Source organism: Taudactylus pleione, unplaced genomic scaffold (assembly GCF_031769625.1).
Source record: "Taudactylus pleione unplaced genomic scaffold, aTauple2 ptg000041l, whole genome shotgun sequence".
NCBI lineage: Eukaryota > Metazoa > Chordata > Amphibia > Anura > Myobatrachidae > Taudactylus > Taudactylus pleione.
In genome coordinates, this window is record NW_028284443.1 from 80,378,613 (window position 1) to 80,405,845 (window position 27,233).

The 27,233-nt window shown below is 47.5% G+C and overlaps 1 protein-coding gene across 1 annotated transcript in view; it reads right to left on the reverse strand.

Moving 5' to 3' along the window:
- The window catches only part of KDELR1 (KDEL endoplasmic reticulum protein retention receptor 1), a 43,649-nt gene extending 17,926 nt beyond the window's left edge, over nt 1-25,723 (reverse strand). Inside the window, exons 1-3 of the mRNA XM_088459560.1 lie at nt 25,395-25,723; nt 10,248-10,348; nt 5,096-5,254 (exon numbers count right to left, since the gene is read on the reverse strand). Of these exons, the coding sequence (XP_088315686.1) occupies nt 5,096-5,254; nt 10,248-10,348; nt 25,395-25,485 (351 nt within the window). The 5' untranslated portion in view covers nt 25,486-25,723. The remainder of the gene's footprint in view (nt 1-5,095; nt 5,255-10,247; nt 10,349-25,394) is intronic.
- Between the last annotated feature and the right edge of the window lie 1,510 nt (nt 25,724-27,233).

Here is a 27,233-nt window from a genome sequence, read left to right on the forward strand (position 1 = left end):
GTGTACCACGTGTAAAGTACCGTTAGCGGAGGGGGAGGGTAGCGCGGAGGGCCTCTGCCGGCAGTGTTTGTCTATGGCGCGGCCTCTTACGGTTACTGCATCAGTACAGGAGCCGCCCTGGGCTTGTTTCGCTCAAGCGCTTACAGCCTTAGTGGGCCAGCTAGCTCCGCAGCCCACGTTTACACGATGGGTTTGTCCCAGCAGTCAGTGGTGTCGTCACCCATGCAGGGTTTCCCACGACAATTGATGGTACCCCACAGTCTCCCTATTTCCCCGCTCTCGGTTTCTCAGGAGCCAGCGTGGGTTAACTCCCTGACGAGTTCTGTACAGCACTTGTCGGATGTATTGCAAGGGGAGTCTGTGATGCGGCCGCATAAACGGCCGGTGGCGTCTCTGTCGGCTCCTTATGAGGATGACGAGGGGACGTCTGATGATGGGGAGATTCTGGATCCTTGCGATCAGGAACCTCTCCATGCTAAGGACGCTGATGCTAAGTCCAAAGTATATATTCCTGGACTTATTCGGGCGGTCCGCACAGCCTTGGTGATTGAGGACGAAGTTCCCCCAGCGGCTAAATCTAAGTATGCCTTTTTCAAAGATGTGAAGGGCGATGCCACAGTCTTTCCTCTTTCGGGTCAGTTGGTGGACCATTTAGAGGAGGCGTGGAAACAGCCTGGCAAAAGATACCAGCCGCAGAGACGTCTGGCGGTGGCTTATCCGTTCGCGGATAATTAATTTGCAAAGTGGGAATCCCCTCCACAGGTGGATTCTCACGTGACCCGTCTTGTCCGTAGTGCCACATTGTCGATGCCATCCATGTCCTCCCTTAAGGATGCTACGGACCGCAAGGTGGAGATCTGCCTGAAGTCCGCTTATTCCCTTGCGGGGGGGGGGGGCAGCACGGCCGGCTATGGCCATTTGCTGGGTTGCCAGAGCGATGGAGCGCTGGGCGGATTCATTAGAGGCTTCTTTTGATTCCGACTGTCCGGCCGAACAGGCAGAGTTGATTGGCAATCTCCGTGATTCGGCCACCTACATCAACGAGGCGGCCCTAGACATTAGTACTCTGGTGTCTAGGATTTCTTCAGCAGCGGTAGCTGCTCGTCGCACCTTGTGGCTGCGATCCTGGAAGGCGGACGCAGATTCCAAAAAGGGTCTGGAGGCGTTGCCGTTTACCGGAGAAGTTCTCTTCGGTACGGATCTGGATAAGATTGTGGCCACGCTGGCGGCAGCCAAATCGGCTTGTCTCCCGTCGGCCGCTGCTCCTTCTGGTTCTGGACCATCGTCCTTTCGGTCATCTAGGGCCCAGGGCAGGCCCAAACCACAGTCGTTTCCTCGACAGGCTGGCCCTAAGAAATCGGTCAAGCCCTGGAAGCAGACATGGAGTACCAGACGTCCGGCCCCCAAGCCAGATGACAAGCCTGCGGCCTGACGGTCCGGGCCTCCCTTTGGGGGATCCCAGGGTGGGAAGCCGCCTGCTGCAGTTCGCCCAGTGTTGGTCGACCACTACGACAGACACTTGGGTTCTGGAGGTGGTCTCCCACGGGTACGCCCTCTCCTTCCGGCACAGACCCCCGGCTCGATTCTTCACCACGGGTCTACCATCAGACCGGAACAAGGCTACGGAGCTGCGGAAGGTATTGCACACTATGCTCCATGCTGGAGTTATAGTGCCTGTTCCATTCTCCCAGAGGGGCCAGGGTTTCTATTCAAATCTTTTTTTGGTACAGAAACCCAATGGGTCGTATCATCCGATTCTCAACCTCAAAGCACTCAACAGGTCTTTGCGGGTACCGAAGTTTCGGATGGAGACCCTATGGTCCATCATTCTGGCGCTGGAACCTGGGGACTACATGGTGTCATTGGACATACAGGACGCTTACCTGCATGTCCCTATTCTTTTGCGCCATCAACAGTTCCTCAGGTTTGCAATCCGAAGCGACCACTTCCAGTTTCGGGCGTTACCTTTTGGCCTGGCGACAGCACCACGGGTTTTCACCAAGGTGATGGTGGTCATGGCGGCTTCTCTGCGGCTGCAGGGAGTCCGCATGTTGCCGTACTTGGACGACCTGTTATTGGTGGCAGGATCTCCAGAGCTCCTGTTACGCCACTTGGACCTGACCATTGCACTGCTGCAACGGCACGGCTGGCTAATCAACTGGCAGAAGTCCACTCTAATCCCGTCTCGGAGGATTCTGCATCTTGGAGCCTTATTGGACTCGGGACAGCAAAGGATCTTCGTGACGGAGGACAAGATCTCTGCTTTACAGTCAAGGGTGCGCAGTTGTCTGCACAGCCGCCGGGTGTCCCTACACTCGGCGATGAGGTTACTGGGCTCCATGGTGTCGGTGTTCGACATGGTGGAATACGCCCAGTTTCACTCCAGACCTCTGCAGCACCTGATCCTGTCCAAGTGGAACGGGCTGCCTCAGTCTCTGAAGTCCCAGACGATTGTGCTCACCCCGGAAGTTCGCCTGTCCCTTGCTTGGTGGTTACAGACGACCCACCTCAACAAGGGACGTCCGTTCTGGGTTCCAAATTGGGTCCTGTTGACAACGGACGACAGTCTTCGGGGCTGGGGAGCGGTTTTGGGTCCACACTTGTTCCAGGGCAGGTGGACGCCGACAGAAGCGGAGCTTCCCATAAATATCTTGGAAATCCGTGCGGTCTTCAATGCTCTCCAGCAGGCACATCGGTTTCTCCAGGGTCACCCGGTACAGGTCCAGTCGGACAACGCTACCACCGTGGCCTGCATAAACAGGCAAGGAGGAACCCGCAGTCGGGCAGCTCTCGTAGAGGTCTCTCGGATCCTGGTTTGGGCGGAGCGCAATCTTCCAGCCATATCAGCGGTCTTCATCCCGGGAGTGCTAAATTGGGAGGCGGACTTTCTAAGTCGCCAGGACGTTCATCCGGGGGAATGGTCCCTGCACCCGGACGTTTTTCAACTGCTGGTGGACAGGTGGGGTCTTCCAAAGATTGACCTCATGGCGTCCCGGCACAACAACAAGTTACCGGTGTACGGGTCTCGCACAAGAGACGAAGGGGCGTCTCTGGTGGATGCTCTGTCCGTCCAGTGGACGTTCCGGTTCGCATACCTGTTCCCTCCGGTCTCCCTTCTTCCACGGGTAATCCAGAAATTCAAACAGGAAGGAGGGACGCTCCTGTTGATAGCTCCCGCGTGGCCCAGACGGCACTGGTTCTCAGACCTTCAGGGTCTGTCCGTGGTCAGTCCTCTGCGGTTGCCGCTACGACCGGACCTTCTGTCTCAGGATCCTTGTCTTCACCCGGACCTGACTCGGCTGTCTTTGACGGCGTGGCTGTTGAGACGGCCATGCTGAGGTCCCGGGGGTTTTCCAGCTCTGTGGTGCGTACCATGTTGCGAGCTCGGAAACCGTCTTCCGCGAGGATATACCATCGCGTGTGGCATACGTTCTTCCAGTGGTGTCGACCGAGAGGTTATGCACCGCGGGAGTTTCGTCTGTCTCGGATTCTCGCCTTCCTACAAGCGGGACTAGATCATGGGCTTCGACTTGCTTCTTTGAAGGTACAGGTTTCGGCCCTGTCTGGTTTCACCGTAGGTTTGCTACAATCCCGGATGTGCGCACCTTTATGCAAGGTGTTGTCCGCATTCAGCCGCCCTTTGTTCCACCTGTGGCGCCTTGGGATTTGGCTGTGGTCCTGAGGGCTCTCCAAGGACCGCCGTTTGAACCAGTGGGCTCAGTGGATCTTAAATGGCTAACAGCTAAGACTGTTTTCCTTCTGGCTATTGCTTCGGCCAGACGTGTTTCTGAGTTAGGGGCTCTTTCTTGTAGACCCCCTTTCTTGGTTTTTCATGGGAACAGGGCAGTGCACCGCACTCGGCCCGAGTTTCTTCCCAAAGCTGTTTCCCAGTTTCATGTTAACGGGGAAATCGTTGTTCCGGCCTTTAACTCACCGGGTCTTTCCGTGGGTGAGGCCTCTTTGGATGTTGTGCGGGCGTTAAGGACTTATGTTGACCGCACTTCTTCGTTTAGGAAGTCGGACGCTTTGTTTGTTCTCTATGGCTTCCGTAAAAAGGGTTGGCCTGCTTCAAAGCAAACTTTGGCAGCCTGGATCCGTATGGCTATTTCTGAAGCTTATCTTCATGAAGGCCTGCCGGTTCCTCCTTCTGTGAAGGCTCATTCCACTAGGTCTGTGGGTCCTTCGTGGGCACCTCGACGTGGTGCCTCTGCAGTCCAGATCTGCAAGGCTGCTACGTGGTCCTCTGTCCATACCTTCGTGAGGTATTACAGGTTTGACACCTTCGCCTCTCAGGATGCTTCCTTCGGGCGGCGGATTCTCCTTTCTGCACAGGAGCGTCCCCACCCTTAAAGGATACTGCTTTGGGACATCCCCAAGGTATCCTGTGGATACCCTATGGACCCTGAAGTAGAAAATATGAGATATGGTAAGAACTTACCCTTGTTATCTCTATTTCTACGAAGTCCATAGGGTTCCACAGGACTCCCGCCCTGTCGCACCTGTGCTGCAGATGGGCTTTGCTCTGGTCACCGGTTTTCCGTCTCCCTCTGGTGAGAATGTGATTCTTGTATGTGCAGATCTTTGTTCTCTCTCTTCCTTCTCCTCCTCCGGCCTATGGCTTGGTAACTAACTGAGATGCCTTGGCTCGGGGGCGGGGTATAGGAGGGGGACCTAGTGCATCCTGGGAGGCTGAAAGCTTAACTCTTTGGTGCCCGATGACTGACGTCACACCTATACCCCAAGGTATCCTGTGGAACCCTATGGACTTCGTAGAAATAGAGATAACAAGGGTAAGTTCTTACCATATCTCATATTTTTGATTCGGTAAATTAACCTAAATAACAAAATAAAAAAAAAATAATTTACGAAAGATCACACAACACCACCATTATATTAAGATATTTTTTTTAAAACGTGTAGCTGACCTTGAGGTATTTCTGGCACGTTATGTAGCCACACACACATTAAAATATACTTGTGTTATAAAAGAATAGCCTCACTGCAGACACACACAAAATATTAACCAATTGCATTCCAACAGCTTTTCTGCTATAAAGACCTCAGGACCTGCGTGTTCCGCTGCTTCTTTTCTTACCTCTAGAGGAGTGAAATCATGGTTGACAAGAAAAGCCAAAATAGCTGTAGGGACAATAAGAAACTCCACGCGGAACGTGTCATGGTTCCCATCATAAGTAGCTTTGAATTTGCTGTAGATCATCCACACTGTTGCATAAGAACTTGCAACATACACAAGCTGAGAATGCAGAGGATATACACGTTTGTATTATAACATACGCTTTCAGTTATATGCACAGCAAAGTACTACATGCCATATTAAGTTTAGAGAAAAGCAAGCTGTCTATATTGTTTAACAGAGAAGCCATTGACAGGTGAAACACCGAATTGCATTTCCATATTTTGAGAAACTTGTGGCACAGCAGATACATGATTACAAAAAATCAATACTGAATAATTGTCAATTAATAAGCATGATGAGCAGCTGCCTGTCTGTAAGTGTAATTAGCATTATTATAAAGAATGGCGATTTATTTACCAGTTAAACTTAAATTTAAAACAACAATAAAATAATCACAAATGTATATGTAAATACAATAACCAATACAATGAATTACAATTAGAATATATTTTCACCCCATTTTAGTATGACAAAGTTTGCTGTGTCTCACGAGGCTTACAGAGACACTTATTATGGACATAAGAAACACGGATGCCACCAGGATAGAGCCTTCTAAAATCATTTTAGTTCCAGTATATTTCTGAGAGTTTAAGAATAATGGCACGCAGTAGTAGGGAGGCCAATCCCTGTTCGTTTTTTTCAATTCCGGGATCGAAAAACGCCCAATCAGGGGATTCCTTTGGCGTCACCACATGCTGCACACAGCCGGGGGCACGTCTGAGTGAGTGCTGCAGCTGCTCAGTGCTGCCCGGCATAAAAAAAATAACTAAAAAGTGCATGCGATCAGGATTCAAATGCTGCCAATTTTAGGCCAATATCCCGGGATTCTGCAGATCCCAATCCCAGGATTGGCCTCCCTACACAGTAGTAACTGAACAAAGATAAAAGTGTTAGCATTAAAGGGGAAATAAAAGGTATAATACTCAGGCTAAATATTACAAAGTAATAACAAGAAATGAAAGAGTCCACTTGTGTTACTATGATCGGTGGGTTCAGTCATGTTATTAATTTGAAACTTCAAAAGGAAATCCCATATGGATGAATTCCTAAACAAATTAGATTGCGCACACAGGGGTATATTTACTAAAGTGTGAGTTTATAGAAGTGGAGATGTTGCCCACAGAAACCAATCTGATTATACTTACTTATCTAGCACCTTCTAGAAGATAATAGTTAGAATATGATTGGTTGATATGGGCAACCAATTTAGTAAATATGCCCCTTACTAACCCAAACTTAGACACAGATGGGTGAGAGAGAGTAAACTCTATTACAGTGCCCTCGCCCAACTGTCCAGAGGCACTTTTCATCATTTGCTTGGAATTGAATCAACCCCAGAGAATGAAACAGAATTGTGAATTCCTGTTTAATCTCCTCTCTTATGCCCACTGTCTTACAGATATCCACATACACCTACCCGCAAATTGTGCCAAATAGCCCTCATTAGCACGCCACAGACTTTGCTACTTAGCTGCGCCAAAAAACTAATCTGAAGTACGTAGAACACTATAAGCAAGCCTCAGATGTGTTCTCATACACCTAGCCTCAATACACAATGCAGCACAAGACACCTGCCCGAGTTACCAGGTCCCATGAGACTCTGATTGCACCAAGCTAAGAGGCACCAGGAAACTGCACTGATTCATTTGAAATGTGACACTAATACACTATACAGCGCGACTTGCCTGGTATGTGCGAGCCTCCAGACCCAGCGCTACTCTGCTAGCATCTGGCATGTTCGTTTTTGCTGAAAGTGCGTCTAAGTTGCAATGTGATGTAACTAGAATGCACCAGCAGACTGTGCTGATTAATTTGATATGTGACACTTGTATATCTGTGTGCACCTGAATCTCTATATGAACCACAATGGAACTTGGAACGAAAAAAGCTGCGTCCGCTACATTGTAGCACTTTGTATACAGAGATTCACTCGCACTCAGATATACAAGTGTCACATATCAAATTAATCAGCACAGTCTCCTGGTGCGTCCAATTTGCATCACACTGCGACGTAGATGCATTTTCGGGGGAAAAAAGACGCCTGGCGCTAGCAGAGTCTCATGGAACCAGGCGCGACAAGTGCGACTTTTTGGCGTGACTGCAGCAAAGATGTATAAGGACACATCTGTAGGTTAAACAGGCAAAAGACAGGTCCAATAGGAGTGACCTGTGCCACACCATTTGTAAACAAAGAGCCCGATTCAGCAGCAGCTGTGTGATAAAATATTATTGCTATATGCCAGGGTTCTTCAACCTTTCGCCCTCCAGCTGCTGTGGAACTACAGATCCCAGGATGCATGGCCACAGTTTTAGCATGCTATTATATAAAAACGGTGGCAAGGCATACTGGGATGTGTAGTTCTACAGCAGCTTGAGGGCCAAAGGTTGAAGACCCCTGCTATATGCCGTTTCTGCAGGAGGCATCTTGTGTGAATAGACACCGCCTGCTGGCTCCTCTGATACACTGCTGCTTCCATCGGATCATATGCATGAACCTCAGCCATGTAGGTAACACAGGATGACCGAGAAAATCACGCTGCTGATGCCAATGAAGTTGCTTCTAAGGCCACAGCCACTGGCTTGAGCATTCCAGAAAACAGGCCAACACGTCCCCGGTTTCTGTAACGCTGCCTGTTTCCGCCCTGTCGCCATCCCCAAAAACCAGCATCATGCTGCGGCGTTTGGGGCACCGCGAGCGTCCTTGCAGCCCTGGATCTGCCCATACGCAGTGCGACTTCTGCACACACACGGATCCATAAACATTGGGGATGTATGTAAACCATCGGGACTGCATACATCTCTCATCAGGCTCCTAAGTAGCAAAATTGAGGAAAACGTACACAGCGCGCAAATCACGCCATATGGCGCAAAAGGGATAGGGGTACGAGTATACATTTGTATGTGACCCAATGTAATGACTCAATTGTTAATAGCTAAAAGCAGTGATCAATAATACTGTAGAATGTTTATTTTAAAACAACATACCCAGCATTTAGGTGGACTCCAGAGCCCATGAAACGGCCGAGCATGCAGCCATCATGGTTCTCTCAATTTCTAACAATGTGTGTTGCCAAAAGGATAAATGAAAAGGGGCAGACTAGATGGACCAAGTGGTTCTGCTCTGCCGTCTAATTCTGTGTTTCTATGTAACGAGATTCACATTTTATGATCTACGTGGCTAACGAACACAGAAATCATCTAATTTCTTCTATAAATGGGAGCCGCATAAGATCAAATGTCAGTGCTTATATAGCTAAATGATTTGTCCCCCTTTATCAACTACCTGACATCTCCCAGTCTTCTCATATTAAGAGGGATTAGCGCAAGTCAATATGAACATATAAGTTATAACCAAGACCACCTCCTGGTTCTCTTCCCAACCTGCCCATAAGAATCTGCCTAGTCTTTTCCATACATTAACATTACAATATATTTAGTAGTATGAGGAAGGAAGGGGGACTCTCCTTTAGGCCTGACATTGACAACTGTAAACTTAAAAAGCGCAGTTTTGAATATACAGTACTGTATGGCCAGTCTGGTGTAATGTGTGCAATGGGTCTAAAGTCTGGGACAGCCATTTTGTCACAGTCTGGTATTCGGCTTGCCCTCATTTTGTGCCCATTCTTTTACCAAATGGCTCAGTAGCAGTCTCTGGGCCATTACCATTGCTCGGCATGCCCTTTACAGTAATGTGTCACTAGGAGAACCCATCTGTGCAGCAGTAGAAATAGCATTTTCTATTCTGAATTGAACTTGTGCACGTTAGAATGGGATGTAGTCTGGAACCTGAAGGTCTAAATGCCGACCGCCGGATTCCAGATTGCTTTATCCCGACTAGGGACGAATGACAGGCATCTAAATGTAGACGCAAAAGAAAATATAGTAACCTGCGCTTCACACTGATGCTGCTGATAGGTGTAATAAGGTAATCCCTATAATACCGTCAAACAGTGAACAAGAAAAGAGAAAGAACACCCAAGCGCAAAAAAAAGAGACAATGGTAATAATTCAAAAAGTCCAAAACAGTCAAAATGGACAAAAGTTCGGACCAATATCCAAAAATGTATAAAGAAATCTCTACCAGTTCCACTTGCTATATAGGAGGCTGGTAACATGCTGGAGGATATCAGTGTGAGAACTGCTCAGGTTTGCAAGCAGACAGGAGCTAGGTGCAGCTGAAGCTGGGACCGATGAACTCAGGAATCAGAAACATCTTGTAACAATCAACCAATCAAGTACAGGGGGAGGGTACTTAAAGGATTACAGCACACCAGGATAATTACACCTTGAAAAAGACTCAATTCTTGGAGTTGAAATGCGTTGGTGTTATTCTACAAGGCGGTACCATTAGGAGGTGTATATGGATTGATTAAGACTCTGTGCGGGTTCCGAAGGATTGCAGATTCCTGCTCCCAGGAGGTGTGGACTTCCTTATACGTGCATATAGGTGTATCATCAGTACACCAACACCATCTGGTACGCCTTGAATTTTTACTTTATATTTGGTGGATTTTATTGTTATATTTTATCACTGTGTGAACTTTTGTCCATTTTGACTGTTTTGGAGTTTTTGAATTATTACCATTGTCTCTTTTTTTTGCACTTGGGTGTTCATCTAAATGTAGACACCTGTAATTTGCCTGACGTCGGGAGACCGGCGCCCGGCATCCCGATCGAGCGGATGCCGGGCGCCGCAGTGGACAGCTGTGGTGGGGGGAGGTTTAGGGCTCCTGGGGGGGACTTAGGGTTAGGCACCCCCCAGGAGGGTTAGGCTAGGGGGAGGGAGGGTTATGGTTAGGCACCCCCGGGAGGGTTAGGGTTAGGCTAGGGGGAGGGAGGGTTATGGTTAGGCACCCCCTGGGGGAGGTTAGGGTTAGGCACCCCTAAAGAGGCTTAGGGTTAGGGGGTTACGTTAATAAATACTTACCTTTAGGACGATCAGGATTTCCTCCTTTGTTGGGCAGCCGCTGTTGGGAATTGAACCGCCGGCCATACATATCACACCCATTAGAATAAATATAGTGGATTACATAAAATGATTGTGTATTACCTTCATGGAGGTATTGTAGATGGAGATAAAGTTTGTGAACAGGTCTAGGTACCGAGAGGTGAATACAACTGCAAAGAGGATCTGACTCTTCCCAGAGATACCTAAAAGTGAGAATGGAGTTGTGGTGATTTATACTGTAGCGTTACACATATTAGATCTCATATAATAACATCAAATCGGTGCTCTAACTATGAAGATTTTGGTGGTTTTAGCTTAAAAAAAATAATTATAGATTTCCTACTTTCCACATCTTACACAGTAATTCTTCGACATATCCAGGTTATATTTTATGTCGTTGTCAGGATGAAAGCCTTTATGTGCTTTGTGGATTTCAAGTAGACACAGGAAAAAAGCTCTAATTCCGCTTTCATGTTCAAGAACTTTTCTTTATTATCTCAAATAAAATACAACAACCTGTTCGTCAAAATAAATTTCAATTAGGACTCCTTGAAAAAACCTTCTACTTTACTACTGAGGTTGGTCCGATCCTCTTTATCAAAGCAGCTTTAGCGTTAAATATCCCTGGAGCCTCCTATTCGACAGCTTTCCTGCTGCCTACTGAATATTGCTTGCATGTTTAATGGCTCCCTGTACATCTATCATTATTCAATGCATGTGTCTAGCACCATAAAACGCATTCTATAACTAACATTTACAACATATCGCTTCCACTGTGGTGTACCCAGGTATGACTGTACACAAATGCTTTCTAGGTGTGATGCAACAAACTGGTAGACACAACAATGGAGTATAATGGATTTATCTATAGAGAACTGTGAGCTGTGCCCCAAATGTTTAGTGACTGCATTCCTGGATCTTATAATTTTTGTACACAGTTCCCTCATTCTGTAATACATTTCCCTTAATTTTACACCAGAAAAAAAAAAAAACAATATACATTCTATGGGGGGGAATCCAATTAGCTGCGGTGTTAAGCTACGGATTTCAAGCCCAGAGCTATTCAATAAAAACTTCCTTTTTCCCTGCACGGTAAACTCTGGGTTAACACGCGCTAACCTTTCCCTACACGTTTTACCCCATCAGGGCGCCTTTTATCACTGACTTTTCCTCGCAGTTCCTGAAAATGCAAGGAAAAGTCCACTGTGTCTTAACGCGCGAGGTAAACCCAGCAGCTAGTTGAATCTCCCTCCATAGGTCATACTGTAGGTGAGTTTGTTTTGTCTGTTGGTGGTATCTATGTTTGCGTATCCCCAGGCTGTGGCCATCTGATTATGCTTACAGATTAGTTTGTTAGGGCGTGTAGGCACTGCCTCAGGTGGGAATGGTATCCGGTCATTAGGTCTACATTGTCTAGATAAACAATGTTTGGGTAGACAATGGAAGATAGACAGGGTCTGAAGGTTGACACGCTAAAGGTCAACTAGTAAGAAGGTCAACAGGCAGTAGGTCGACAGGGACTGAAGTTCGACACGCTAAAGGTCGACAGGTATGAAGGTCGACAGGCAGTATGTGGACAGGGACTGAAGGTCAACAGGGTCAGAAGGTCGACACACTAAAGGTTGACTGGTAACAAGGTCGACAGGTATGAAGGTCGACATGGTCATTAGGTCAACAGTCATGGTCGACATGCAAATGGTCGACACATGGTTTGTTTTTTAGCCCTAATCTTTACCCTAACCCTCCTCTTGGTGCCTAACCCTAACCCTCCCTCCTGGTGCAGACTGAGTCCCCCCCTTGACGGTTGATGTACGCCACCGTAATGGCATTGTCGGACTGAACTCGCACTGCCCTTCCTTGAAGAGCGTGACCGGACAACTGGAAGGCCCTGTACATGGCCCGAAGATCCAGAATATTGATGGGAAGAACCGCTTCTTCTGCCGTCCAACGGCCCTGAAGTGAAAGTGGACCCAACACTGCCCCCCAACCCCGGAGAGAGTGGCATCTGTCGTGAGCAGAACCCAGTCCGGGATCCAAAAGGGGCGACCGAAGGGGAGATGAGATTTCTGAAGCCACCAACAGGCGCACCTCCGGAGACAACAGCAGCATCTGAGTCCTGATCCAGTGTGGTAACCCGTTCCATTTGGATAGAATCAGCCGCTGAAGGGGCCGGGAATGAAACTGGGCATACTCCACCATGTCGAATGTCGAAACCATGGACCCCAGAACTCTCATTGCCAAGTGAACCGACACCTGGGAACTCATCAGACAACTGCTCACTCGTAGTTGTAGGGAGGAAATCTTGTCTGGAGTCAGAAAGATCCTTTGCTGATGAGAGTCCAGAAGGACTCCCAAATGAACCATACTCTCTGATGGAATGAAGGAGGACTTCTTCCAGTTTATCAGCCACCTGTGCACTTGCAGACAAGCGATCGTCAGGTGCAGATGTTGCAAAAGTATCTCCGGAGAGCCTACCAGCAATAGGAGGTCGTCCAGATACGGCAGAAGCCGTATACCCTGGCTGCGCAGATGGGCAGCCATGACAGCCATAATTTTGGTGTACACCCTTGGAGCTGTGGAAAGGCCAAAGGGCAGAGCCTGAAACTGGAAGTGAAGCTGACGTATAGCAAACCTCAGATACCGCTGGTGGGAAGGCGATATAGGAACATGGGAGGTAGGCGTCCTGGATGTCCAGGGAGACCATATAATCCCCCGGTTCCATAGCCAGAATGATGTAATGCAAAGTTTCCATCCTGAAAGTGGGCACTCTGAGGAACTTGTTCAACAATTTCAGGAATGGGAACAACCACCCCTACTTTCAGCAAGGACTCTATGGCTTCCTGAATCTGCAAGGCCTTGGTCTTGTCCTCAGAAAGACTCGTGCAGAAGAACTGTTGGGGAGGGGGGGGGGGGTCTCTGACGGAAGGACAGGGCGTACCCCTGAGAGACCACTTCTCATACCCAAGCATCCGTGGTGGTATTACACCAGCACTGGGCGAATTGAAGAAGTCGGCCTCCCACTCTTGGATCCTCCAGAGAGGCCCGTCCCATCAGGCTGAAGGCTTATCCTCTGGCTTAGAAGCAGGGTGTCTAGTGCTCCAGGCCTGCTTTTTTGGTTTAGGGGCAGCCTTGGTTGACGACTGCCTCAGGAAGGACTGACCCTTGGGCTAACCCTGAGTATGAAAGGACCGAAAGACTGAGGTCCTAGCCTTAGAAGGCGCAGCTGCTGATGGCAGAAACGCCGACTTAGACTTTGCCAAGTTATCAACAATTTTGTCTAGGTCAGGACCAAACAAAATCTCCCCATTAAAGGGTAAGGCCTCCAGGCCCTTCCTGGAATCCGCATCCGCTCTCCAAGAACGAAGCCACAAAGACCGGCGAGCAGAGTCCGCTGCCGCCGAAACTCTGGAAGTCAGAAGAATGGCATCCAAAGACGCTTCTCCAATATAGGAAGCGGCATCCCTCATCTGTACAACTAAAGCTCTCTGAACCTCCGGAGCTTCCTCAGGAAAAGTATCTTCCAGTACATTGGCCCAGCTCTCAATGGCTTTAGCCACCCAAGAGATGGCCATGGACAGAGCGGCCACCACCCCAGAGAGAGAATAAATGGATTTTAAACAAGTCACCACTTTCCTGTCCGTGGGATCCTTTAGGAATGAAATGGACGGCATAGGCAAGGTAGCACTCTTGATTAAGCGAGTGACATGAGAATCCACCGCAGGCAGGGTTTCCCACTTTTTGCAATGACTTGCAGGAAACTGATAACTAGATGCTAAACGTTTCTGCGGCTGGAACCTCTTACTAGGCGACTGCCAAGCCTCCACCATATGATCAGTCAACTGGTCAGAGAGAGGATAAACAGCCAAAGTCACCTTTGCCTGCTTAAAATTTGGATACTTGGACTTAGGGGCCGGGGTGTCATCCTCTATATCAAGAATGGACCGCACTACCCGCACATTAATGGAAGACTTCATCTCCACTTCCCGGGCAGAGGAATCCGAATCAGAGTCCTCAGGCAATTCCCCCTCATCCGAGGACGCATCTTAGTCTGATAGCTGCGCAGACTGGGATGACATAACTGTGCGTTTTGACGCCTTCTCTGGCTTGTCACTACGCAACATAGGCCCTGATTCAGACCCACTCGCGAGCGGCTGTCCGCTCGCAAGTGGGTCGATGTTCTGCACTGAGCATGCGCACGACGGAGGGAGCTCCGTCGTGCGCATGCGCCAGACGCGACGAGCGAAGGAAAGTCCTTCGCTCGTTGTGTCTGATCAAAGGGGGCGTGCTGTCGATGTTGATTGACAGCACGCCCCCTTTGGTGGGCGTGCCGGGGGCGTGCCTCCCTGACGGGGGCGTTCCCACGGGAACGCCTCCCGTCAGAAGCCGGCCTACTGACATCACTAGTGATGTCAGTGGGAGTGATTTTGGCTCTGATAGAGCCAAAATCACTTCGGGGCTTGCGGTTGAAAACCTCAACCACAGGCTCCGGCTCGCAGTTTCGATGGTCGCGATGGTCACGACCATCGCGGCCATCAAACTGCACGCTCGTATAGGCTGTGGGTGGTGACCCACAGCTATACGAGCGTCCAGGAGGACGCTCCATTTTTATGGAGGGCGGCCCTCATTCAGAGCGTGCGCTCTGCTCAGAGCGTACGGCTCTGAATGAGGGCCATAGTTTGAAAGGCTGAAGATGAGGTCGCCAAACTCTGGACCGACCCATGGGGGAGACCATGGAAAGGATTGACGGACTGCTGCGTCATGGGAGGAGACTGAATATACATAGGGAACCCCGTATATGGATTAACAGTCTGATGCCGAGGGGGAGACTGCAATAATTTGGGTATACCCGGAGAAGGGGGGATGGCTGTTTGGGGTACCCCCTATGGGGGAGAGCAGTCAGGACCATTCGACGGTCCGCGATGGAAGCCAGCACCTGAGAAAACACCGCCCAAGGAGGATCCTGTCCCAAAGTTGGGGGTTAGAGGGACCTGGTAACTGACGGCACCTCACACACAGCCCATCCTGTAATAAATCCTCCATATTTGCCCCTGCAGTGCAGCGTCTGCAGGAGAGCAGAGTGGGAGTCATAGAGCGCTCAACTTCCCCATCAGACATGATAAAATATATACACAGATACATGAATTTATATAAGTGAGATCAAAGAAAAGTCCTTCCCACACACACCTGTCAGGGCTGTAGGAGAAGGAAAGGGATAGTCATAGACTGACAGTAAGTACAAATAAAGCACAGTCAGCACTAGCAAAAGTCACATACAATGCAGAAAGTTAATACTCACTGCACCTTGTCACTACAATCAACCGCCCAGATTCAGTGTCTGGGAGGGCTATAGTGCCATGTACGCTGTCCTTTAGCAGGGGAGAGGTACACAGGGGGACCGACCGCACACTGCCTGAGAGATCTGCACTGGCACTGGAGAGAAGATGGCCGCCAGAGACCTCAGAGGAGGAATGGGCGCAGGAGGAAGTAGCTCAGCGTCGCCAGACCTAAGCGGAGAGGAGGAACCACTAAACAGGGAAGGCTGCCTCTCTGGCTAGCAATTAACCCCAGGGATGCTGGCTCCCGCTGGCACATAAGACCCTGGTGGTCTAGTGGTCCCATGGGGTATGCCTCCGGAGAGGGGGTGCCCGCGGCCACTGCTAGCGCCTCCGGTCCGTCCCCAGAGACCGGAGGCATGCGACTGCAAAGACACGCTGGTCACTGCAAGCAGTGACCCGCGTCTTACCTTATCCCCGGCAGCAGTCGTGGGAGAGCCCAGAGCCCGTGCTAATACAGCCTCTGGGGTCCAGCCGCGATCCCCAGATCTTTACTGGCGTTGGGGCGCCAGCGGGGTGTAGGAGCGGCAGCTTGGACGTCCAATGGACAGTATGATGCTGCCTCTCTGAAGAGTCAATAAAAAATGTAATTAAAAAAATTCTAAAAAAAAAAGCTTAGGGGCTGCTAAGCAGCCCCCCTGCGCCAAGGTGACCTGACTCCGGCCAGGCACCAACTAAAACTGGGGTGCCTGTGGCTGGGGCGGGGTATAGAGGAGGATGGAACCAGTGCATCCTGGGAGCAGCAAAAGCTTTAACTGCGTGGTGCCCGTGGATCCAGATCCAGCTATACCCCTAGGTCAACCCTGTGGACCCCCTATGGACCCTGAAGTAGAAAGTTCCCGTTTTGTAAATCACCCACCAATGCCCCCCCCCCCCCCCCCCACTCTGTAAAAAGTCCCTTGCAAAGATCGCCCAAATAGTGATTGGAGGAGAACTAAGTTCCCATCCACGAACCTTGTTCACGTTCTCCAAAATGCCATTCGCACAGTATTCTAGGGTGCGATTCCAGCAGTGACGTTGGCGGTCATAGACCTCTGCGTCACTGCAGGGGGGGCAGGAGAGTCAGAGGAGATCCGTTCTGGACTTTTGCAGCACAGATTTCCTCTTCTAAAGCCGGGGCACACAGCAGGACAGCTCAGTTGCATGTGATGCGACCTTGCCAGCTGAAGCACTTATGGCTGTGGTCACATCCCAAGCGACGTCGCCAGTTGAGTGGTTAAACCTTATACACAATAAGAAATGATGAATTTTTTACCTATAATACGATGCATACACTCGTAGAGCGTGATTGCACAACTGAACATATTAAACATAACACAATGCGTACACTCGTAGAGAGTGATTACGCAACTGAATGTAATAATTAAAATAATAAAACATAATATGAGACATACAGAAATGGATGAAAAATGCTTTACTTAATTTATTTATTTGACTTTAACAGTAGACGGTCTCTCAGGACCATTACAGATGCTGGGGGACACAACAGATCAGACACCAGTAGGTAATATTTTGCATTTGTTTTATTTATTTAATCCAACTGAACGTTTAGTTTTTGGTGGTGTTATTATCCTTTAAATCTGCAGCATGTTTTTGTGGCAGAGAAAAATATTTCCTGGGTTACTGGCCTTGTGTGCATAAATTATTACTAATCAATAGAAAAACATGAAAACTCCTATTTGCTATATGAATTTATTTTGAAGCCGGAGAGGTCCACACTTACTTTATGAATTGGAAATAAAACATAAACAGACACAGTGAACGCAGAAAATTGATTAGAGGAAGAACAGGTGAGAACGTAAACAAAGAGATATTAGGTGAAGGACATACGAAACCAAACAGTGAACCTTAAAGATGAAAAATGTTACAGAAATAAAATAATACTCAATATAATTTAAAAGTAGTTTAAGGATGTGTATCTGTTCCCCAGACTATCCTTGTTGTGCCTTATGGAAATTCAGAATGGGATCTGTGAATAAATCATGTGACCAGCGTATAATCAGTGCCCTGCACGTGCTCCCACTATCAGTGTCAGCTGGGCCTCAAATAGGTGACACACCTGGCATTGTTCTGAGTCACACGCAATGGCAATGTTCATGGAGGTGATCGATGTTCTGCTACTGCGCATGTGTGAAAACCCTAAAAACTTGCAAAGCACATGCGTTCCACAGAGTGTACGCACAGAGGCGCAGCTGCCAGTAAGATGCATTGTATCAGACATATATTGGTAATGTGCTGGGAGTTCTTGTACATATCACTCTATGGGTCTGGTATATTTTGTTGACAATTTGAAAGTCGACAGTAAAATGTTGGAAACGGGGTTTTCAATGTCAAGCTAACTCTAATCACAGCCTAACCCTAAAGGTGCGTACACACGGTACAATATCTATGAACGATAACGATATCATTCAACGATATATTGTTCATATCGTTACTTTTTATGCAGTGAACGGCCAACAATGCATGTTCCCGCATGAACGATAACGATATCTATGATCATCCGTACATGCAGGCCAACTTGCACGATATTGTCAACTTTGCCTGTTCAGAGATGTGGCAGGATGACTTCACTAAAATATATCTTTCAAGTCATTGGTGGTACAGATCGGTGCTTATGGTGCATACACACGGTCAGATTTGTCAGATCATTGATTGCGTTGAACGATAACATCAACGATTTTGTGAATGATGAACGATTTCTGACAGTATTAAAATTAATGAAATCGTCCAAATCTTACTGCAAACACAGTCAATGTCAGATATTGTTATCGGACATGCGGGAACGCACATCATTGGTCGATGCATGCCCAACATGTGAAAGATATGAACGATTTTTACAATAGTTACTGTTCAGATCTTTAACAAAATCTGACCGTGTGCATGCAGCATTAATTTTATATGTCGACATTCTAGCTGTTGACACTATGTCAGCATAAGGATGACATACAATACTGTGCAAAAGATTTAGGCAGGTGTGGGATTTTTATCAATTAACAAAATGCTAAGTTAATGAACAGAAGAGAAATCCTTGGCCGACCACTGCATCCTCAACGTTGCCCTTTTCTTTGTGCTTCTTCAAAAGAGCTAGAACAGCACATCTTGAGACCTTAAGTCTGCTTTGAAATCATTGCCTGGGAGAGACCTTGCTGATGCAGTATAACTACCTTGTGTCCTGTTGCTGTGTCAGTCTTGCCATGGTGTATGAACTATGACATGAAACTGTCTTCCACAACCACAGCTTTGTAGCAGGGATTGTTTTTTGCTCAGCCAGTTTTAAGCCTCCTACACAGTGGCTTCTATTTCAACCTACATATGAAAATTATGCATTTTGTTAATTGCTAAAAAATAAACTATTAACGCTTCTATTTTTGAAAGCATACTTAGGGGCCCCATACATCAGCGATGGATTGCCGCAATCCCACAATACTGCTACCTGGCATCGCAGAAACATGTAAAAATTCAGCAATCCTGTGACGTACCGCTGAACATCGCCGGCATTTCCCATCGCATTGCTTCATTGCGACAATCCGTCGCAGATATATGGGCAGCTTTACTTTGCAGCATTTTTTATCCACACCTGCCTAAAACGTTTGCACAGTACTGTACATGCCCACTCTACTAGTAAAATAAAAAGACCACAAAGTAAATGAACAAATTCCCTTTGATCACAGTGATGCCAGCCATTAAAATTATAGACTGCATCAGCTAAGGATGAAACCATAAATGCAGACGGCTATGAAAGTGTAGCTTACCTCCATTTCCTTCTTCACTGCCATTTACTAATTAATGCTTTCAAAATCAAGTACCAGAAATCAGAGTTATTAAGCAGCACTGGACTCTATTTATCAGCTAAAAAGACATATTGTAGCATTTTGCAGCTCCTTCAGAATCACTTCTGACAACAATATACTCTTGTAAGAGCAGACAGCTCCCTACTGCCCTTATATTCACGAACTTTGTAAATCAGGAAGATACAATCAGCAGCCACTACTCAAAAGCTTTCATCTGTGAATAATGTTAAATTACAGCTTTCCAAGACTGTCCATAAATGACAGGAGAGGAAATACTTCTGGGAAAACTCTTATCAGAGTCACAGCTGCAGAACCAACACAGCACAGCCAGTCTGCTGGATCAGGTGTTGTAGGTTGTTATATTAGATATTATACTATTTTCTTGCTTCATTTATATTTTTATTGAGATACGAAAACAAATATACCAAACGTTGTAACATATGCAACGAGCACCCGCACTGTTCTTGGAGGTTACTCTTAAGAGCATGGTTTGTTTGGAGACCCTTTAATATAATGTGATCAGATAGGATGTCACTCAGCATGACCCATTATGGGGACACGCAGAGGCTGTGGAACACAGAGAAATACACACTTCATTTATCAATGAGTTTTATAAAACTCGTTGTGTAAGATAATGGTGCTCCAGCCAATCACCTCCAACTGTCATCGGTTTGAAAAATGACAGTTGGGAGCCGATTGGCTGGAGCACCATTTATCCACGCAAGTAGTTTTATCACTTGTGAGTGATAAAACTCGTTGATAAATGAGGCCCTTAGAGCTTGATTCACAGGCGGGCTCAAGCACATGCAACAGCATCTATTAACGGTCGCCAGTCTGAGACTTCATGCTATTGCTGCTGCAAACACCTTCCCTTATGTACATCCATGCTCTGAATGCAGTAATATCGATTGGTGTGTCCTTAGACGCCACCATCGGTCACACCATTTAAACTTTTACCAACCCTATGTTAGGTGCAGTTTCTCTGTCTGACTATGGCCTGTGTATGCAGCCACTATCGATGACGCGCCTGCAACACTACCGTAATATGCCAATTAACTGGACCATTTTTGCCTGCATTACTAGCCACTTCTCAGTCACTGCCCAGGAATGCCCTCAACCTCTCCACAAAATCTCTGATACCAAGCATCTTAATTGCAACAGTGCCTCTGCGTAACACTTGCAAAAATATACGCTGAACTACGTACATCTGCATTAAATTCACCTCTGTCAGGCCCTCAAATTCAAATAGCATTAACATGACCAGCAGCCTGCACCTGGTCCTCCTATTCATTTGTTTTACTGAGCAGACCCTATCCATACAGGGGCATACTGCATATATAATGGGTGCAGTGTGTGTGGGGCCTGCACCACGCACCCTTACTTACCTCTCCGGAGTCCCACATCAATGCCGGTGTCTGCGTACACACTGGGCAATCAGTAAAGACAGTGCGATTACGACATCGTAATCTTACAGTCGTTCTTGATCCCCTGTAGTGCCTACGCTGAATGATCAGTTGTTCAGTGTAGGCTCCCTCCCTCATCGCTGAACATGGCCAATGTGTCGTTATCAACAGATTGTGCTGCATGTTCAGGCGATGGACAATGGGCCTGATTCAGAGCCGCTCGATCGCCCCGAGCGATGTTTGCCCAACTGTGCATGCGTACGGATCGTTATACGCATGCGCAAACCAGTCAGTGCGGTCGAAATTCATGTGCTCGCAAAATAGCGAATGCCTGAAAATTTGAGTGACAGAAAGAGGCGTATGTGGGTGGTAACAGGGGAAGGTGCTTGAAAACGGGGAGTGGAGATCCGAACGCAGGCGTGCTTAAAGGTCAAAACGGGCGTTTTATGGGTGTGCATAATTAAAACAGCAGCGTCACTGACCACGTCACTGGGTTATTTTATAGCCAGAACTGCTCACAAGATTGTGGTAGCAAAAACCAACCACAAGAATAGCGAGCAGTTCATACGCTGGTCGATGTACTCGATTAATCTAATAAATAGCGGACATGACGTAGGATGCGAGCGGCCAGGAGGCGTATTTTTCCAAAAAACGACCGCAAGTTTTGTTCACTCGTTCAGACCTAGTGGCGTGAACAGACCGCAAAGAGCGAACAGTTCATTTGAATAGCCACCCCTATTTTCTGGACGAGCGAGCGCTAATTGCGTCCGGCTCTGAATCAGGCCCAATGTCAGAAACGACCAGCAGGAGTGCACATCGCTGGTCGTTTCCATCATTATAGTGCACGATTACTGAGCGAGTCCACGATTATGATGTCGTAATCATGCAATCGCTCAGTAATATCACACCGAGTGTGTACGCACCATAACACGTCACATTTTGAGGATTTTGTTAATCATGCACAGGTGGGTTAATCTATTTTCCTGTGTCAGTAATTATCTCACCTGCTTCCACATACAGAAATTCTCAAAACATGACCAGTCGGGACAACTTGAGGGTTGAGGTTGATACCCACTGATCTAGGTCACTGAAAGAATGGAGGCAATTCAATGCTGTGCAAATTGCCAGTCTTAAGCCGGGTACACACTATGCGATCCATTGAACGATCTATCGTTCCAACGTGGATCGGAGTGATAGATCATGCGGATCGTATAGTGTGTACAGACTATATGCATGCTCCCGCGATTGCATGCGATATCGTCTGGTCAGCCGTGCTGCACGGCCAACCGGACGATATTGCATGCGGTGCCCTTGCCAGTAATGAAAGACAGAAAGAGGGAATGTTCCGTTCTTCATTACATTGCTAAATGTGTACCTGTGGTACGATATTTCGGCCCTACACACCCGGGTACACATTGGCATGTGTGTACCCAGCATTACAAACGTTTTCACCAACATCACAGTTTTCTGTTGCCCCCATAGAGGTGAGCAGGAAACGGAGATGCTGGGATGTCATAATTCCGAGTGATCTTTGCGGCACCACATATCATGCGAAATTGAATTGCCCACTATGACTACATGAAATAGGTAAGTTATTAATACTTAACTGGCTACTTCAACGCTTAAAAGGTCATGACCACCATTGTGAATATTTTTTTCTCAATAGATATTAGGTATATAACTATATCTGCTGAAATATAAAAAGCATTCTTCCTTAGAGGTGAAGGCATTGTACGTAGACACACATGCATGCCCACTTCCACCAATGCATCACCAGCTGTCGTCAGTGGGTTTAAATACTGCAAAACACTATTCACATATGGGCAGGTTTAGGTACTGCAATAAAGAGTGTGTATAGCACTAGGTACTAGTTAGGGAGTTTTATTGTCAAAATTGACCTTATGGATTTACTACATCAATTTATTAAGAATAATATTCTACACGAGTGGTCACGTCCAATAATAATAATAATAATAATAATACGATCCCACACTCTCTTTTAAAACATCTTTTTTCCAGTGCTTCTGTATGCCAGGGGAATTTCTCGCTACATACAGTTAGCCACTTAGGGGCCCAGTCATCATTGTATATATCCCCCAAAACACCCATTTTCGTGGGTTAACTGCACATATTAAGTATCCCCCAGATGAATGACAGAGGGACTGCAGCAGATATCTCAGACACCTGCGGTGATCCCTCCATTCACGCTGGCAGCTGCATCCCCCATAGGTTTCTATGGGGGATGCGATGCTGCCAAATGGACCAATTTCAAGAATGTGAAGCATGCCGAAGATTGGCCCTCGAAGATGGCATTAGCCGCTGTAGCCTATGGGCTACACTTCGCATAATTAGTTGGTAGAGGGTTCCCCCGGAACTCTCCCAGCAACGGAGGCCGCGCACGTGCAGTCAGCGGAGCTGCACACGCACAGTAGCCCCCGCAGCACTACGGGCACACCGCAGGGATCATGGGTGGTAATATCATGCCCAGATTGCAATGTATATGCGATCATTAATAAATAGGCCTGTAAGTAGGATTTTGAAAAACACTTTCTTTTTAGTTGTCATGTTGTAATTGGAAACTACAAACGTGACTTCACCCTTAATTGTCACAAAAATAAATACTGTGTCCCCTGGAGGAAGACAAGCAATCACACATGTGCAGATCAGACCAGGTGAGAAAATGAGGCACCAAGAAGTCTTCCTGGAAACAGATTATGAAATATTTTGGCACGCATGTCCTCTCAACTTCACAATATTGAGCAAGAAAAATAGGCTGATGCAGTGTTGAAGGCAAGCTGCTTATGTGAATGTATCTTGCGTGTTTGTGCACTGCGCATTTTCCAGACCTGAGCGCATCTACCCTTGCGGCTGCCGAGATGTAACTGGGCATTCGCAGGTAGGCTAATGCTGGGTACACACTATACAGATATATATACACACTGAATGGTCATCTGCTTCTGGCCGCGGGTCCAGGCAGCCGGGTCGAGGGCGTGTCTGCCCCCTTCCCAATGGCCTCTGCTGCATGTGTACAGACGGTGGGGCAGCACAGATGGTGTAGTGGTTAGCGTTACTGCCTCACAGCACTGAGGTCGTGGGTTTGATTCCAACCACGGCCCTAACTGTGTGGAGTTTGTATATTCTCCTTGTGCTGGTGTACTCAGGTTTCCTCCCGCACTCCAAAAATATACTGGTAGGTTAATCAGCTCCCAACAAAGATTAACCCTAGCGTGTGTGTGTATGCACATGTGATAAGGAATATAGATTGTAAGCTCCACTGGGGCAGGGACTGATGTGAATGGACAAATACTCTCTTTAAAGTGCTGCGGAATATTTATTTATTTATTTATTACCAGTTATTTATATAGCGCACACATATTCCGCAGCGCTTTACAGAGAATATTCGGCCATTCACATCAGTCCCTGCCCCAGTGGTGCTTACACTCTATATTCCCTATCACACACACATACATACTAGGGGTAATTTTGTTAGGAGCCAATTAACCTACCAGTATATTTTTGGAGTGTGGGAGGAAACCGGAGTACCCGGAGGAAACCCACGCAAGCACAGGGAGAATATACAAACTCCACACAGTTAGGGCCGTAGTGGGTATCGAACCAACGACCTCAGTGCTGTGAGGCAGTAACGCTAACCATTACACCGTCTGTGCTGCCAGAAATAGAATATGTGTGCGCTATATAAATAACTGGTAATAATAATGTGTACGGGTGGTCAGCAGAGTGTAATTATGGAGTATAATTATGTCCACTTCAGAGGGATCTTTGGCACCAGGGATTGGATTGGTGCAAGAGCGCACCGTTTATGATGAGGTCTATGAAACCAAGCATACGGATGGTGGCAGCCTGGCCGCAGAGATGCGTTCAACTCGACATACAAATATGTTCATCTATTTCTGTGCACGTAATGCGGGAGCAATTATGGTCGACTTGCAATCAACCCTGCATCTGCCCCAAAATGTTAGTAAATTACTATTTTACGGTTTCTACAGCACATTTACAATAAACATAGGCAGATCTAAACAAGGAAGAGAGAACCCTGTTTGTCTACAAAGTGAAATGATATAGAGATAAAAACATCTAATATTACAGCCCTGACACTAAATAAAACTCTGTTTCTGTGATCAGTGTAAGCATGCATAGTACAAATCTATTACAGTCCTGACAACCATACAGGGTGTGTTAGAGTTTAGCACACAGGGGTTAATACACAGATATACTGTATATAGGCCTCACCATTGTCATGCATTTAACATTACTTTACACACACGACACGAACTTCCACGTCACCAGGCCACCTGTGGACCAATTTACCCTCCCAATTAATTTATTTAATCTTCTATGATCTATACTGGCAAATATACCAAAACCTATTTTTGCAAAAGAAAAAGAAAACCTGTTTTGCAAGTCCTTATAAAGTACTTCTATAATAATCACACTGATACTTTATTAGCAGCTGCAGAACAATGATACATGGAATACCAATCAGGGAAAATAAAATTATGTGCTGAATGCCCATCTATAGGGAGGTCCCATTGTACAGAATGAAGCAGCTACATTGCACTGTGATCTGTATACCCCCACCCTGCAGTCACCAGCTCTGCAATGATACATTCATAGTGGCTACTACATTACACAGACCACTTGGATAAATGACGGGGTGGTTGTTACTTTGTATTGCTTGGCTTTGTGCTCCCCGGATCTTACCGGCACAGGACCTGGATTTCCAGATCTTCAGTAGCAGAATGTTGATTGCGAACAGATGGGAGATGTCTCCCAGGAACCTGAAGATGTTCATGGTGGGAGAGGCCCTGCTGCTTTCCCTATCTGTGATATTAGTATGTGATTTCCCTGTAGGAAGTTACCGGGGTTGTGTGCTAGGCCCGGAGTGCGGGGGGAGGAGGAGGGAGGATTCCGGAGGGAGGGGAGGCTGCGCTGCTGATGAGCCCGGCGGCTGCTGCTGCCCCTACAGGAACCAGGAGCCATGTGTGAGCCTGCTTCTGGCATGTCATGCAAACATATCATGCACAATTGCAGTGGTGTCTGTCTGCATTGCAATCGGCTAATCAGGTGTCTTAAAGGGAGCTGCATTGTATTAGCTGGAAGCTGCAGACAGACGTTTGCATCGAATACAAGAGGGTCAAGGCCGGCTCTATGGCCACTCAAGCAGTGCGGCTGCATAGAAGGTGGTATCCATCAGCCACCGCCGCACCCTGGCCGGCTTCGCTGGAGATTGAGAATAGAGCTTCATGAGAAACCTGCCCTCCACTCAGCTGCTGGCGTTTAAAGTATTAAGGTAGCTCAGGGGGAGGGAAGGGGCGGCAGTGCAACACAGGGTACACTGACGCCCTGATACGGGCCTGCATAGGGTGCTACTAACACACCCGGGGCCGGCACTAAAGAGAGTATACTGTATTGTAAATAAAGATCCTAAATCTCCTGCATAAAGTATATAAAAAAAAAATACAGTATTTTTGTGAGGCTTGTATGGATGTTATAAATATAAGACCACTATAGTTTCTATGGGGCCTATTCAGCAACAGTGACAATGTTGCCCAGGATAATATCGGGTGATATCGTCACGATTTTTTTTATCAATTAAAATTTATGGCTGCTATTCAGCAATATTTTCTGCATGGACAGCGGTTGCGGTAACACTTTCTCCCTGCGATGTTACAGCAGGCATTGTTATCGGTTTCCAAAAGCAATTGCTTCTGCGCATGCTCAGTCATGCGCTCGGGAACAGTCTCCGTCCCTGCTTTGAGGTGACCGTGGAGGGGTACAGTAAGTCCAAATACAGCTTGTCCAAATTGATTGAAGTGTATGCAGGCTTTATATTAGTCTGTATACATGTATCAGGGCCGTAGCTAGGGTAGTGCGGCCGGTGCCATCGCACAGGGCACCACAGGTCAAGGGGCACTGTTTGGGCCTGTCAAATTTCTGTTTATTATCATTCTCACTTGTAGCTTCCTCTTATTTCATCCCCAGCATCTCCTGGCTTCCCCTAACTCTTCCCTGGCCCTTCTCCATGAGGCCATTCCCCTTTTTTGGGTGCATTATGACCCTTTGAAAAATGAGGGGGGCGCCAATGCTCTTTCTGGCACAGGGCACCAAAAAGTCTAGTTACGGCTCTGACATGTATATTTATGCAGGGGCGTAGGGAGGGCGGTTCCAGTGGAGGCAAGCTCCAAGCGCCGAATTTGTCCGTTGGCGCCGCGCGCTGTGTACCCGGCAGCTGTCTAAGCTGACAGTCTGCCGGGTGCCAGAATTGCCCAGTGAACGCTGGTCTCTGAAGGTATTGGAGGCTAAGGAAGCCTCCGATCCATTCAGAGGCCAGCGTTCCCAATGATGCAGTGCACGGGTGACGCCATGACATCACCTGCGCGGCTGCGCCTACTGGATCTAGTTAGATCCAGTCAGGGAGGCAGCGGCAATGACACCCCAGACGGCCGCAATGGATGAGGTAAGTGCTGGGGGGGGGGGGAACAGAACCACAGGGGAGGGGAAACAACTACAGAGGTGGGAAACAGAACTACAGGGGCAGAA